Raw genomic sequence first — 15,716 nt, 5'->3', positions numbered from 1 at the left:
TGACATGGCAAGCATTGTTCAAGGTAGTAGGAGTATAAGGGTGGACAAGTCCGACCTAGGCCCTGTTCTCACTGAGTTTATATTCTTCTAGTCGGAGTAGAAAAAGGAGTAAATAGATAAAATAATTTAAAGTAATAGGAAGAACCTACTTTAGGTAGAACAGTCAGGAATGACATCTCAGAGCAGCTGAATTTAAGCTAAGATCTTATTAAAAGAAGAAAAGGAGCTAGCCATTCAAAGAGGAAACTGCAAAGATCCTGAGAAAGGAGCTTGGTATGTTTAAAGAACAACAAAAGCAGTCACTACAACACAAGTGGGGGGAGAGTGATAATGAAAATGAAACTGAAAAACTGGGCAGGGGTCAGATCATAAAGGCTAAAGTAGGGAATTTGGGAAGCTACTGAAATGATTAAGCAGGGAAGTGAGATGCAGTTGACTCTTGAACAACACGGGTATGAACTGCATGGATCCACTTACATGTGGGTTTTTCCCATAAATACAGTACAGTACTGTAAATGTATTTTCTCTTCCTTATGGTTTTCTTCATATCACCTTCTTTCCTCTAGCTCACTTTATTGTAAGAATACAGTATATATATATATATACATATATATATATATATATAAAAGAATACAGTATATAGTACTTATACAAAATATGTGTTAACGGACCTTTTATGTTATCGGTAGGGCTTCCAACCATCAGTAGGCTCTTAGTAGTTATTAACTTTTTAGAGAATCAAAAGCTTTGGGGAATTTTCAACTGTACAGGGGGCCAGCACCCCTAACTTCTTCATTGTTCAAGGGTCAACCGGGGGATCCCTGGGTGGCGCAGCGGTTTGGCGCCTGCCTTTGGCCTAGGGCGCGATCCTGGAGACCTGGGATCGAATCCCACATCGGGCTCCCGGTGCATGGAGCCTGCTTCTCCCTCTGCCTGTGTCTTTGCCTCTCTCTCTCTCTCTCTGATGACTATCATAAATAAATAAAAAAAAATAAAAAAAAAAAAGGGTCAACCGTAGTTTGTTTTGTGATTACTCTTACAACAGTGTGCAGAATGAACTGGGGAGGGTGTGTGTGTGAGAACAGAGGCAGGGAGAATAGTAAGGCTACTGGAATAGTCCCAATAAGAAGTGATGGTGGTTTGGACTACAGTGGGGACAGTCTGCCAGTGGAAATGGAGAGGAAAAAGTGTATACTTTAGAGACAGAATCCATAGGCTTTACTACTGGGAAATGAGGGGGATCTCACAGTAGGGGGAAGGGCAAGGATGATTCAGTTTTCCTATATAACTGAGGGGATGGCAGTGCCATATAGTGATAAAAGGAAGAATGTAGTGGGAGGGGATCAAAGTTCCATTTGAGGCACAGGAGGTATGAAATGTTTGTGAAACAAGAAGGCAGTTGGGTATGAGTCTGGAGCTCAGAGGAGAGATTGAGGATGAATATAAAATAAGGGTGACCATCAACATAATGAAAGTATTTAAATCCATGGGAAATGATAAACTTGCCTGGAGAGAATTACAGAAAAAGAAGAGAGCCCAGAACAACACCATATGGTACTCCATTATTTAAAGAGGAAGCACGAACTAGGGGTGGTAGAAGGGGAGGAGGGCGGGGGGTGGGAGTGAATGGGTGACGGGCACTGGGGGTTATTCTGTATGTTAGTAAATTGAACACCAATAAAAAATAAATTAAAAAAAATAATTAACATAAAAAAAAATAAAGAGGAAGCAGCAGCCAATGATACAAAAGGAAAAACCAGGGATCCCTGGGTGGCGCAGCGGTTTAGCGCCTGCCTTTGGCTCAGGGCGCGATCCTGGAGACCGGGGATCGAATCCACGTCGGGCTCCCGGTGCATGGAGCCTGCTTCTCCCTCTGCCTATGTCTCTGCCTCTCTCTCTCTCTGTGTGACTATCATAATAAATAAAAATTAAAAAACAAAACAAAAAAAAAAAAACAAAAAAAGCAAACAAAAGGAAAAACCAGGGATCCCGGGGTGGCGCAGCGGTTTAGCGCCTGCCTTTGGCCCAGGGCGCGATCCTGGAGACCCGGGATCGAATCCCACGTCGGGCTCCCGGTGCATGGAGCCTGCTTCTCCCTCTGCCTGTGTCTCTGCCTCTCTCTCTCTCTGTGACTATCATAAATAAATAAAAAAAATTAAAAAAAGAACAAAGAAGAAACTAGGACCTGGGTCTTTAAAAAAAAAAAAAAAAAAGGAAAAACCAGAAGAACATGGTGTTGCTGAAGCTGAGAAGGGAGATAGAATCTGGGAGGGAGCATTAAACTATGCCAATTACTGCCAAAGATCAAACACCCACTGTATCTGGCACCATGGAGAGTACAGGGAACTTCGACAAAAACAATCTGAAGAAGTTGGGGAAGGTAGAAGTCAGAGTACAGTGAATTAAAGAGTACACAGAAGAGAGAAACAGAGACATTTTGAGTTGATGGCATGAGAAAGATAAGAATTTGGGGGCCAAGGACAAATTTTGTTATAGCAACTTGAACAGATGAAGATAGCAGGCCTCAATTTATCCAAGATAAAGCTCAAAACCAGAAAGTAGTAACAGAAAAAAGAAAAACTGTTCAAAATTGATCTAAGTGAAGGTAAATAAAAGTTTAACTATAAATTAAATGCAATTGGTCACAGCTCTTAAATATGACCTCTCCTTCTTATTTTTCTGTTCCTATTGCAGCACTGAACATTTCTTATCCACACACACTGCTACAACTGCCTCCCCTAAGGACTGCTGGCCTCTGGTCTCTGCACCATTCAAATCAAAGTAATGCCAGACTGATCTGCTTAAAGGGCAATATAACCACATGATCTTTTGATAACACTCATTCTGTGGGCTCAGTTCCAAATTCCTGAGTAGAGGATTTAAGGTTTCAAAACCATAATCCAATCTGGTTACAACTGTACCTCCTGTCACCAGCACACTATTGACTCTGCCCATCTACCAAGGCACACACATAATCTACTCTGTACCCACACAGTACAACCACTCATCAAATCCGGTATTTCAAATCTTTGTAACTATCTATGTACATGCCCGGAATACCCTTCCTCTAAGTTTCTGCTGGGCAATCCTAGTCATCTGGTTTAAATTTACCTTCTCCATAATAATTTCTTCCTCTGGGCTTCAACAGCATTTTGAAAAACTTATGTCTGCCTTCCCCACATACACAGAGGGCCATTCTTGGGGGTCTAAGCATGTAGCAGTTGCTCCATCAAAGTTAGCTAAATAAGGAACTAAGTAAATCAGATCATGTGCAATATAATGATTGATATTACCTGCAATATAATGATTTATAAGAAATATTTGGTCATTCAGATGACTAAAATATACTTCTCAGATATATCTGGTCTTCATCCACAGTTCCTGAAAATGCTTCAAAGCCATAAAGGTGAAGTGAATGACTTGGTATTAATGAAAGTGACTTATGCACCCTACCACACATCACTACCAGTGAGAGGAAAGGAGCTGGAGGTTGATGAATCAATGGCCAATGGCTTGGTCAATCATGATTATGTACTGCAGCCTCCATAAAAACCCAAGACGACAGATTTTTGGTCCTTTTCAGAGAGCTTCCACAATCAGGAAACCAGAACCCTTCCTCATACCATTAAGCCAGGCCCCAAACTCCTTTGTATGGGACCTTGCCCCATATATCTCTTCATCTTATTATTGATTCGTACTCTTTATCATGTCCTTTAATAAACTGGTAAAACAGAAGTAAGGGTTTTTCAGAGTTCTATGAGCCACTCTAGCAAATTAATCAAACATAAGGAGGAGGTCTTTGGAAACTCCAACCTGTAGCCTCTTGGTCAGAGGCCCAGGTAACAAACTGAAGTTTGTGACACATCTGAAGTGGTGGGTGGGGGCCAGTCTTGTGGGACTGAACCCTTAAACTATGCAATCTGATGCTATCTCTGGGTAGATAGTGTCAGAATTGAGTTGAATCCAGACCTACTGGTGTCTGAAAATTGCCTGGTGTTTGCGGACAGGTAGTGGGAACTCCTATTCTCCACGTTGGAACTGGGTCTGGGAACCCTAAAAGAATACCTTAAAATGATCTTGTTTAAAACTGTATTTGTACCATTAGACTCAAGAACCGTTTTCCCAGCTTTGGCCTTTATAGTGAGTTATGTTATATCATAAAACTATCAATACTACCTTCAATATTTTCTTATTAGTCATTAATTCTTATTAGTCATGTATACAGGTATCCCTGCTTTTCAAAAGTTCATGTTACTTTGCTTCTATGACAGGCATATATTAGTACCTGTTTTTGCTAACCAAAAGAAATCCAAAGAGGATTTTGGTTTAAAAAAAAAAAAAAGGAAAAAAAAAAGTTAAAAAGAGGTAATAGCATTTAACGTTTGTTTTGTAGCAAGCCATTTTAGAGGCAGTGTGTACATGGAGAGTGTCACCTCCCCCATGTTCTCTCCCCAAGAACTACACTCAGCAGGAGCCACAGCTGTGGCTGTGAGCATCTGTGCTTTTTCTCAATTTATTCTGTGCATCCGTTAGCAAGATGTGTCCTAACAGAAAAGCATAAAAGAGGTCATTCTGGGGTCTGGGAAACACTCAATAATTTTTCCATATAGGTTAATGGTATAACTTCTTTCCTTCACACCATTTTGGCTTAAGAAAAATTTCACAGGAACGCTCTACTTTTGGACAGCAGGGGAAACCTGTATATCATCTGGATTTTTTTTCATACTTCTGCCTTCCTACAAATAACACTGTAGTTATTTTGAACAACTCAATCTCCCAATTTTTTAGTCTCCTGAAATTAAAAAACTATGAGACTCCCATGTTTAAAATAGAATTTGTTGCCGCCGATTCATAAACTTCTAATCTGAGCCAATTAGATACTATTCTAATACTGCAGTTAGCTCTTTATAGTTTGGCTTTTACCGAGTGTTTTCAACTCCAAATATGAACTAGATGGAATTCTAGAAGACAGTACAGACTGATGATCATCTTTAGGAGGCAAATTCGAAAATTCAACATCTTATCACCTTTTTATTTGATTCAATTCAAGAAACATTCACTCTTTATGACAGAGAGCCCTACAGGGGTTGAAAGAAGTCACAATAGTCTTAGACCTCAAGGATTTCATATAATAAGGGGAATAAAAATGTGGATATACTACAACTAAGCCCAAACTGAATATGGGTCCAAAGGAACAGAGTGCTGTGGATATTTAAGGAAGATGGTACTGGAGATGGGCCTTCAATGATATAACTCACAACAGAAATGATATTCCAGGAAGAGAAAAAAAAAGTGAAAGCACAGAGAGAAGAGACTTATGAGCTTGTAAAACATAAGAATATAACGGATTCTGAAAAGAAGTGTGTCACATACCCTTTGTGGAACCGGAAGTGTGAAAAATAAATAATTACCAAGAATTTCCAGGAGAAAAAGAAAAAGAGAGCTAGTTAGTGTTGACAGCTACCGCAGGGTTAAAGTTAAACAAGAAAAGAAAACAAAGACAAGAACATTTCATAATCACCGGTAGCCTTACCTGATCTCAGTGGTGAGGTAAAAAAAAAATAGACATTAAGATAGATACTTCAGCGTGGGGGAGGAAAAAATGTGGCCCAGTATAAAAGGCTCATGGCAAAAGGAAATAAGGCAATAAAAAAATAATTGTTATCATATGTAAGACCTGACCATGTTTGCTAACAGAGGAAAGAAGTCAGTAGAAAAGCAAAGGGAAAAGACTCAAAAGGGAGAAGGTATAGTTAATATTTGGAACGAAGTTACAGAACATAGTTGGAAACAAAAGCATCCAAGGAGGTCAGCTAGGCCTTGGGAAGGAAGAGGGACTTTTTGCCTGTGGGAAGGATGAATGAGCACTAAAGAGACGGGAGCGAGGAAGCTGGGGGTCCTGAAGGCCTGGACCAGAAAGCGCTGGCGGAGTGGAGGTGCACGGGCATTTGATAAGGACAGGAAGAGAAGCAGCAAGAGCCCAAGAAAAGGCTTCTAGCAGCAGTGAGGCCTTAGCTGCATTCAGAGTCATACACGTGCAGAGATCCAATCAGCGTATTTAATAACTTTCTCCAAACAATCTCAGAAACCTGGGAGGCTATGCAGGGAGAAAGCAATTCTGAGAAGGGAATCGTAAAAAGTGAATCACTCTGGTTGTCAGGTCCAAGACGAGTATTTTTAGGTCAGCACTCTCTTTTGACTGTGCTGGGGTTTTGGGGGGTCTGTTGTTTTGTTTTGTTTTAAGTAGTCTGCACACCCAGCATGGAGCCCAGTGGAGGGCTTGAACTCACCACGCGGAGAGCAAGACTTGAGCTCAGATCAAGAGTCCCTCCCTTAGCCCACCGAGCCACCCGGGCGCACCGGTACTGCCTCCTTTGTGTACAAAATTTTCCCAAGGCTGGTTAAGTCTAAAAGCTGCTAATTGCCAGTTCAAAGACCTTAAAGCCGGACCACCAAAGCAGAGCCATGTGGTATTTATTGAGTTCTGGACGATAAAATACGGACTTTGCACTTGTGCAACATCATCGGCTACGAAAAAAATCAAGGCTCGTTAGCAGGCGACACCCAGAGAGCCACTTACCTGGCAGCTTCAGGAAAGCCCATCTTGTAGAGCGTCACAACCACGGCTCCTCCAATGCCTAGATTGTGCTGCAGAGCAACCTTTGCACCGGGAACTTGCCTCTTTCCGGCTTCCCCTCTCAGCTGCCAGCAGAGCTCGGCGCACTGAGCCAGACCTGACAAGTCGAGCACCGAGCAGTCAGGCTCCGCGACGCCGGCACGCGGCCCCGCCCGCTCCTCCCGCCGGACCCGGACCGGAGCCTACGCGGGATCGCGGCTCGTGAGTAGCAGGCCCAGAGAATATTCGCATAAATAAGAACTTCGCTTAAAAGCCACGACAGTATCGGCGGCCAGTTTTGTAGGGTCGGTTTTTTTCCCCCCTCCTAAATCTGTACCTAGACAATATTCTTCAGGCTTAAGAAATTTCCTGCACTCTTTAAAAATCCAACCTGTTGTGGGGGGGGGGGGGGGGGCTCAGAGGTGGAGCACCTGCCCTGGGCCCAGGGCGTCATCCTGGAAAATTAAGTAAACTGTGAATGGTTACAAAGTAGGCTCCTCTAGAACTGACATTTCTAGAACCCCTGTCTCCTGATTTACATTTGTCTTTCTACCAGACCAACTATTCAAGGATACCCGAGTTAAGAAGATTCTAACAGGATAGACTGATTTCCATCCTGGAGGCAGAGCTCTACAGGTCTACCTACAATGTATGTTCTTCCATCTACATACCCAATCACGTGTTCTTTTTTTTTTTTTTTAAGATTTTATTTATTCCTGAGAGAGAGAGAAAGAGAGAGTCAGAGACACAGGCAGGCTCCACGCAAGGAGCCCGACGTGGGACTCGATCCCAGGACCCCAGGACCACGCCCTGGGCTGAAGGCAGCGCTAAACCACTGAACCATTTTCTGCCCCCAATCACATTTTCTGATTCCTGAGTTACCTGTGACAATTTCCAAGGAAAACCACAGGTCCAAAATGCTGTCATTTAGACTGAGTTCACAAACCAAGGCTTAAGTCCTCATCTAATTGTAGTTTCAACCTCCCCCAGAAATGCAGTCTTAACTAGTCAGGAATTTTTTGATCAGTGCCACGGAGTCTGCCACCTGGGCCCTCTGCATCTCCCAAAGATGAGGTAGCCTGCATGATAAGACCCTTCGCTTTTCCACCTAAGGGAAAGCACTCTGGCTGGAACAATCCTTTTGCTAAGAACTTTTTGCCTCACTCTCCTGTAAAAACCTTCCATTTTGTACTACCCTTCAGAGCCCCCCCTATTTGCTAGATGGGATTCATGCCCAATTCATGAAACATTTATTAAAGCCAATTAGGTCTTTAAAATTTAGTCAGTTGAATTTTTGCTATTTAACAGACCCAAACCTCCTCAAGAAATTTAACTGCAACTTCTTATTTCCAAGCAGTAACTGTGTATTTACAGAATATATATCTTAAGCACTGTTTTATAATAGGTAACTCTACAACCTATAATGATTTTTTGAATTGTGAACATTCTGAATATTAATGAAGAAGATCAATGTGAAACTTTGGGGTAATTAATTTTACTAGAAATCTGCCCTATAGAAAGCTCAACCATTTAATGAATATCTGAAAGGCAAAAAGTATTCACACGCATCTTATATACACATGGGCAGAAAAGTACAGCTAGTTTTCTTCACAAAATAATAAATATACATAGTTCGTAATATTTGAGAAAATACTCAACCTTACTTTGGTTAAACAGAAAAATGCCATTTTTTAACCAAATTGGTAAGGATGCTTTTTTGTTTGTTTTGTTTTAGGTAAGAATGTTTAAAATAGGACTAATCAATGCTGGGGAGACAACCAAGACAGTCACTTCCATACAGTACTGGCGAAAGTTCAAATCAGTGCAACCTTTTTGGAAAGCAATGTACAAAATTAAGAGCCTTGAAAACCATTCTACAGAAATAAGCATAGGCAAAGTTTTACAGAAAAGGCTATCTTCATCATATTTTAACAGTGAAAAAGTAGATAATCTAGAATGGTTATATAAATTATGAACTATCCATCCATATAACAAAGCACTATGTTCCTATTTAAAACACTTATAAAATGTTTAACAATTTAGGAAAAATTTAGGAAAATGTTAAACAATTTAGGAAAACAATCGTATATATTATTTATATATATATACACAAAAAAACTGACATATAATCTTAGTAAAACATGCAAAGAACCAATATTAATCTAACCATCCATCTAACAAATATTTTATGGCCTAATATGTTCCAGACACTCCTCAAGGCTCAGGAGATCCAGCAATAAACAAAGTAGGCAACTTTTTTTCCCTTATGAAGCTCATAGTCTTGCAATATAAAGATGCAAGCATTTACGATACAGCCTACTATGGGGGTAGCATTATCATAATGGGGAGTGGCAGGTAAGGAGGCAGGCAGAATGAGAGAGAGCAGGAGGAGAAGAAGAAGGTCTTGTTATTTATTTGCTTTTGACAAAAGATGAGTGTACGAAAGCATACTGATTATTTGAGGTTTCCAGTTGTCTACTTTCATAATAAATGGGATTTCTTGAATTTCTAGAATCTGGACCTGTGAAGGTGGAAGTCAAAAGTTGACCTCAGAAATCCACTTAGCAAGAAGGCATAGCAGTTATGAAAGCATTAGCCTAGGACTTCACTACATATAGTCTGGTTGCTACTGAAAACAAACAACTCAAATATAAACCAAGCAGTCCACTATTAAATATATAAAGAATTGACAATGTAATATAAAGTGCTAATAAAGATAAGTACTAAGTGCAATGGAAAACCTCAGAATGGAAAGACTAGGGAAAAACATGTTGAGATACTATCTGAGGTCTTTTTCTTTTCCTGCTTCCTTGACCCCATCACTCTTCTTTATACCATTAAGACAGCCAAGTACAAAAAAGTCATAATTCAGTTTTAGTTTACATTAGACATCTAAAAGCCTTAAAATAAACAACATAAAAAAAGGCATGGTTTTCTATTATCAGATCCTGGCTTTTTGAGAAAGAAAAGCGTTGCTGAACTTCAAAAGCAAAAAACTTTACTAGACTCAGCATGCACCAAAGAGTGCATATTTATGGAAGAGCAGTTTTTCCCTCTAAAAGTTACCAACCCAGAATGCTATCAAATACAAAATATATTTCAAAACCAAAAGTAACATAAAAACATTTTTATTTTTTTTTAAGATTTTATTTATTTATTCATGAGAGACACAGAGAGAGAGGCAGAGACACAGGCAGAGGGAGAAGCAGGCTCCATGCAGGGAGCCCGATGTGGGAATCAATCCCAGGACCCCAGGATTATACCCTGAGCCAAAGGCAGGCGCCAAACCACTGAGCCACCCAGGGATCCCCCTATATAAAAACATTTTTAAACACACAAAGCTGAAAGATTTCACTACCATACTGCAACATCCACACCACAGAAATGTTAAAAAGGAAGTCCATTAGGCAGAAGGAAAATGATAGTAGATAGAAAAAAAGATCTACACGAAGGAATGAAGAGCACTGGAAGTAGTAACTATATGGGTAAATGAATAAGGTCTTTTTTTATTATTTAAATCTCTTCAAATAAGATAAAAATAAAATGGAGTAAAAAGTAATCCAAAAGAAGGCTGAAAAAAAAAATAGGCAAAAGGGAGTAACGAATAGCAGTGACAGAGAGAACACAAATAACAAGACAAACTCAAACTAAGCATATTAATAATCACATCAAATGTAAATAATCTAAACACCCAATTAAAGGCAGAGATTCTAAGAATGGGGGGGGAGCAAGACTAAATTAAATGATGCTAATGCATTTTATGTTTTTAAAGATTATCTATTTTAGAGAGAGAACAAGAGAGCAAGCAAGCAGGGGGAGGGGCAGAGGGAAAGAGAGAATCCTGAAGCAAACTCCCCACTGAGCACAGAGCCCAACATGGGACTTGGTCCTAGGACCCTGAGATCATGACCTGAGCCAAAATCTTGAGTCAGCCACTTAAACAAATGAGCTATGTAGGTGCCCCAATGTTAATGCACTTTAAAGTCACAAATAGGTTAAAAGTAAAAGGATGGAAAAAGATACACCACATTAACATTACTTAAAATGTGAAAACTGAAGCAACTATATTCAATCAGCTAAAGCAGATTTCAGAGCAAAGACTTGCCAGGGAAAAAAGGCCATCTCATAATGATAAAGATTTAAACACAAAACTGTCTTTATTCACAAATGATATGATTGTCTATATAGAAAACCTGATGGAGTTTTTTTACGGTTAATAAATTTAAAAAGTAGTTTTAGCAAGGTTAGGAGATGAACATACAAAAATTGGTTGTATTTCTACATACTAGCAATAGAAAATTGAAACTGAAAAATATCATTTACAGTAACATCAGAAATATGAAATACTTAGGGATAAATCTGACAAAACATGCGTAAGATCTATATAGTAAAAACTATAATACATTCCTGAGAAAAGCTAAAGAAGACCTAAATAAATGAAGATAAATAGTTTAAGAGTCAGAAAACTCACTATTACTTGGATGTCAATTCCCCTTAAATAAATCTATACATTTAACATAATTCCCCCCAAATTCAAGGATGATTTTCTTTAAATGGAAATCAACAAGCTGATTCTAAAATTTCTATGGAAATGCAAAGGAGCTAGGATAGCCAAAGAAGAATAAAGTTGAGAGCTAAGGCTACCTAATTTCAAGAATTATTATAAAGCTACAGCAATCAAAGCAGTATAGTATTAAAGACAGAAAATAGATTAGTGAACAGAAAAGAGAGTCCAGAAATAATGCCCACATATTTATGAACAATTGATTTTTGACAAAGGCAATGCTATGGAGAAAATATAACTTTTCTAATAAATGGCACTATAACTGGAAATACATTAAGTAAAAAATGGACTTGGCCTCATACTTTGTGCCATACACAAAAATTAATTCAAAATTAATTACAGATCTCAATATAAAACCTAACATATAAAATATCTAGGAGAAAACAGAGGAAAAGGTCTTGGTGACCCTGGATTAGACAGAGATTGCTTAGATACAAAACCAGAATTAAATCCATGAAAGTACAGATAGATAAGTGGGAGTTAATAAAAATTAAAAATTTCTGCTCTTCAAAAGACACTACTAAGAGGATGAAAAGGAAGTCACAGACTGGGAGAAAACTTTTGCAAAGCATGTATCTGATAAAAAAAATTTAGACACATAATATATCAAAAACTCTCAAAACTCAATAAAAAATAACCAGGAGTGCCTGGGTGGCTCAGTCAGTTAAGCGTCCTGGGATCAAGCCCTGCATCAGGCTCCCTGCTTCTCCCTCTGTCCCTCCCCTCTGCTTTTTGCTCCCTCTTTCTCTCTCTCTCTCTCTCTCTCTCTCTCAAATAAATAAATAAAATCCTTAAAACAAAACAAAACAATCAATTGTGTCCCAAAATGTGCAAAAGGTTTGAATAGACTCTTAAGAAGAAGATATACAAATGGCAAATAAGCACTTGAAAAAATGCTCAACATCATTAGTCATTAGGAAAATGTAATTTTTTGAAAAAAAAAAAAAAAAAGGAAAATGTAAATTAAAACCACAAGGAGATGCCACTACACACTGGTTGGAATGACTAAAATTAAAGACTGACCATACCAAGTCTGATGAGAATGTGGAGGAACAAGAACTCTCATTCATGGCTAGTGGTAACGTAAAGTGGTTTGACCACTCTGGAAGTCAGTTTGACAGTTTCTCAAACTATGGAAAGAGATGAAGTGGCCATTGACTGATAAATGGATAAAGAAGATGTGGTACACAGACACACACACACACACACACACACACACAGAAATATTAGTCGGTCATTAAAAAGAATGAAATGCTTTGCGATAAGAAGTGGGGAGTAATGAGTGATTACACAAAAGTATATAAGAAGAAACTTTTGGTTCATGGATATGTTCACTATCTTGACTGTGGTGATAGTTTCACAGATAAATACATATATATATCAGAACTTAAATTTTACACTTTAAAATCAGTTGATTATAAGTTGATTTTACCTCAATAAAGCCATTAAAATAATAAAATAAAATATGAGATATATAGGCACAATTTTCCTTTCCCTTCCTTTTACTTGGCAAGAGCAATAAAAGTCAGAGCCTGCTCCTAGTTATCTCTACCTGCCAACAGGTATCAAGAGTAAACACTCTTCACTTGGGTTTCATTTCCCCTTGCACTGGAGAGTATTCATTAGACTCTAATGATAAAACTTAACTTTCCTCACATCACAATGGCAAAAATGCAAAGTTCTTAACAATGGGAATAAGGCTACGTAGCCTGTAGAACATGATAAAAGGCTAAAATAGATGCTTTGATAAAAAGCTACTTAGGCCTTACTGACTTACTGACATTTTAGAGTCAGTATTAGATTTAGGTCTTGCCAGTCATCATCCTAGGATGTATTTCTTTTGGTGACCTCTTACAGAGTAGAAGAGGAAAGCCATAATTTGAGTATGCTAGGTCTGGTCTCCTGCCTCAAATTTAATTTACTCTCTTTCCACTTTCATCCAAATCTTTAAAACCTATGTTTATAATACCTACAAAAGTATTAAAACATGTAAACAAAAATCACGATAGAATAATGTGTACCGTTAAATATATCAAGAACAATGTGAATTCAGTAGGACAAATAATTATATCACATTGTAGGATCAGAACATTTTCAAATTAGAAAGGATCTAAGATCTCATCAAATCTCAGGCCCTAACAAATAGGCAGTTCCCCTTACAACATTCACATCAAATTGGTAACTTGTATTTTTCATACACAGCCTCTGGGCAAGGAAATACATGCTCTCAGGAAACAACCAATTCCACTTTTGGGAAGCTATGTGAGACAGTAATTTCCTACATCAGCCCCAAATCTAGCTTCCCATGAATTTTTCCCAATTCTTCCCACACTAGACAAGTTTATCCTCTCTACTCCATGCCACCTTTCAGATGTTAAAGGAACTATAATTTATTCAACCATCCCCTTTACATTTGCAAACTCTTGTACTGAGCACTGTTTAGGGTACAGAGACGAAGGAAATACAGATTATGCCTTTATAGGCTCAGTCAAATGGGGAGATTTTTTTTAAAAGCCCACAAATGTCATTTGTACTATACAAATGACATTTGTACTATAAGTACAAATGTCAAAAAAGAAGCACTGAGAAAGTATAATGAGTTCAAAAAAGAGAAAGATTAATTCAATCTATGGAAGGGATAAAGAAATTAGGGAAAGCATCATAAGGCAAGTAACACTTGAGACGGACCTTGAAGATGGGCATTTCTCCAGAGGAAAAAGCATTAGTCAGTATAGTGGTTAAGAGCTTGGACTCTAGAAATACACTGTCTGGGTCTGAATCCTAACTTTGCCACTAGTTTGGTGACTTTGGGCAAGTTACTCTGTGCTTTTATTTTCCACTTTTATAAAATACAAAATCAGACATGAGAATTGAATGAAGAATACTTAGAACAGTGAGTGCCCAGCACTTTGCACCATGTAAATGTTTGCTGTTGTTGTTATTCAGAAAACATCAAAGATAAGAGTTTGCAGAGGTGAGGAATTAAAGATACCTGGGAAAAGCAAACAGTTCATTTTAACTTAAACATTTCAACATTTTGGTTTCACCCAAACACCCAGCTAGATATAAATGTTAGCACAAAACCTGGCCTGTGGTAGGCAATTAGTAAATCTTTATCCTGCTACTTTTCTTTCCCGTTTTCTTCTCCTCATAGTTCTGGTTTATATTTTGCCTGAATTTGTGCATTGTGCCTTGCATAATGATTATTTGCATGATCACATTACTTGTCTGTAGTATCCTTCCTGAGGGCAATGTTCTCTTGCATATCCTAGCCCTAGATCCCAAACCCAGCTGTGCAGGAGAAGCTCTTGGCAGGACTTAAAAACATACAAGTTGTTAGGCTCAACCAGAAAAAGGACAGAGTATTTCCAAGGGAGGGCAGGAGTATTATATATTTTTAAAAGCTATAGGAGATTCCGAATCAGTACATCGGTAGACACCATATTTGAGAACCAATCACTTAGATCACCCAGTGATAAAGCAGGCACACAATAAGCATTTGTCGAACTCTCATGGACTGAAAAATGGAAGATCAGGACCTAAAACTAGGTCAAAGCCATACAGAAAAGGCACTAAATGCCAGGCTTAATTAGCACAAAAGGCCAAACTAAATAACCAACTTTCAGCTTCAAAACAACAATCCCTTCTAAGAAGCTTTATCTTAAATCACTTTCATGCCTTTTCAGCAGATCACAAATATTAATATGCATTTTCAAAAACAGGGATAGCTAATAATAAGCTAAAGTCAAATTTTATTTATTCATTTCAAACAAGTGTTCAGTAAACTTTAATGCAATATCTATGAAAGCACATTAAAAACAAATAAAATATGATACTATTATTTGGATACTAACAATTTAAAAATCTAAGTTTTAATGTGATTTTTCTAATTGGAAAAATCTAAAAGGGCGGCACCTGGGTGGCACAGTCAGTTAAGCATCCAACTCTTGGTTTCAGCTCAGGTATGATCTCAGGATCATGAGATCAAGCCCTACATTGGGCTCCATGCTGAGTGCAGGACCTGTTTAAGACTCTCTCTTCCTCTGCCCTTCCCACTGCTCTCTCTCTCAAAGAAATAAGTACATCGAAAGAAAGAAAGAAAGAAAGAAAGAAAGAAAGAAAGAAAGAAAGAAAGAAAGAAAGAAAGAAAGAAAAAGAAGAAGAAGAAGAAGAAGAAGAAGAAGAAGAAGAAGAAGAAGAAGAAGAAGAAAGGAAGGAAGGAAGGAAGGAAGGAAGGAAGGAAGGAAGGAAGGAAGGAAGAAAGAAAGAAAGATCCAAAAGGAATCATGATTTTGAACTAACAATAAACAAAGTATTCACCTCAAATGCTTAAACCCTATTTTTTCCTATTACAGGTACTGTTATGGCAACTAGAAGCATTTTTTCATCCAGATCTGGAAAAGTTAAAATTGGAAACCATATCATGAAGCTTTAATTTTAAAGCTAATTTTCCAACACTGAGTTCCCACCAGAGTAGCAATATCTTACAATTAAACTAACACCATTTGTAGAAGAACACTACACACTGTCCCCACC

General features: G+C 38.4%; 1 protein-coding gene and 1 long non-coding RNA gene across 3 annotated transcripts in view; one reads left to right on the top strand and one right to left on the bottom strand.

Moving 5' to 3' along the window:
* SCP2 (sterol carrier protein 2) overlaps positions 1-15,716 on the bottom strand; it is a 103,213-nt gene that overhangs the window by 22,639 nt on the left and 64,858 nt on the right. For both annotated transcript variants that reach the window (XM_077891794.1, XM_077891795.1), the window contains one exon: positions 6,581-6,734. In XM_077891794.1, the coding sequence (XP_077747920.1) occupies positions 6,581-6,734 (154 nt within the window). The remainder of the gene's footprint in view (positions 1-6,580; positions 6,735-15,716) is intronic.
* LOC144310597 (uncharacterized) overlaps positions 6,624-15,716 on the top strand; it is a 34,260-nt gene continuing 25,167 nt past the window's right edge. The window contains exons 1-2 of the long non-coding RNA XR_013376268.1: positions 6,624-6,921; positions 7,173-7,265. This is a non-coding gene — a long non-coding RNA (uncharacterized LOC144310597). The remainder of the gene's footprint in view (positions 6,922-7,172; positions 7,266-15,716) is intronic.

This window comes from Canis aureus, chromosome 3, assembly GCF_053574225.1.
Source record: "Canis aureus isolate CA01 chromosome 3, VMU_Caureus_v.1.0, whole genome shotgun sequence".
In the NCBI taxonomy this organism is placed as follows: domain Eukaryota; kingdom Metazoa; phylum Chordata; class Mammalia; order Carnivora; family Canidae; genus Canis; species Canis aureus.
Note: the sequence above shows the minus strand (reverse complement) of the source record. Positions and strands in the feature narration are given on the sequence as shown.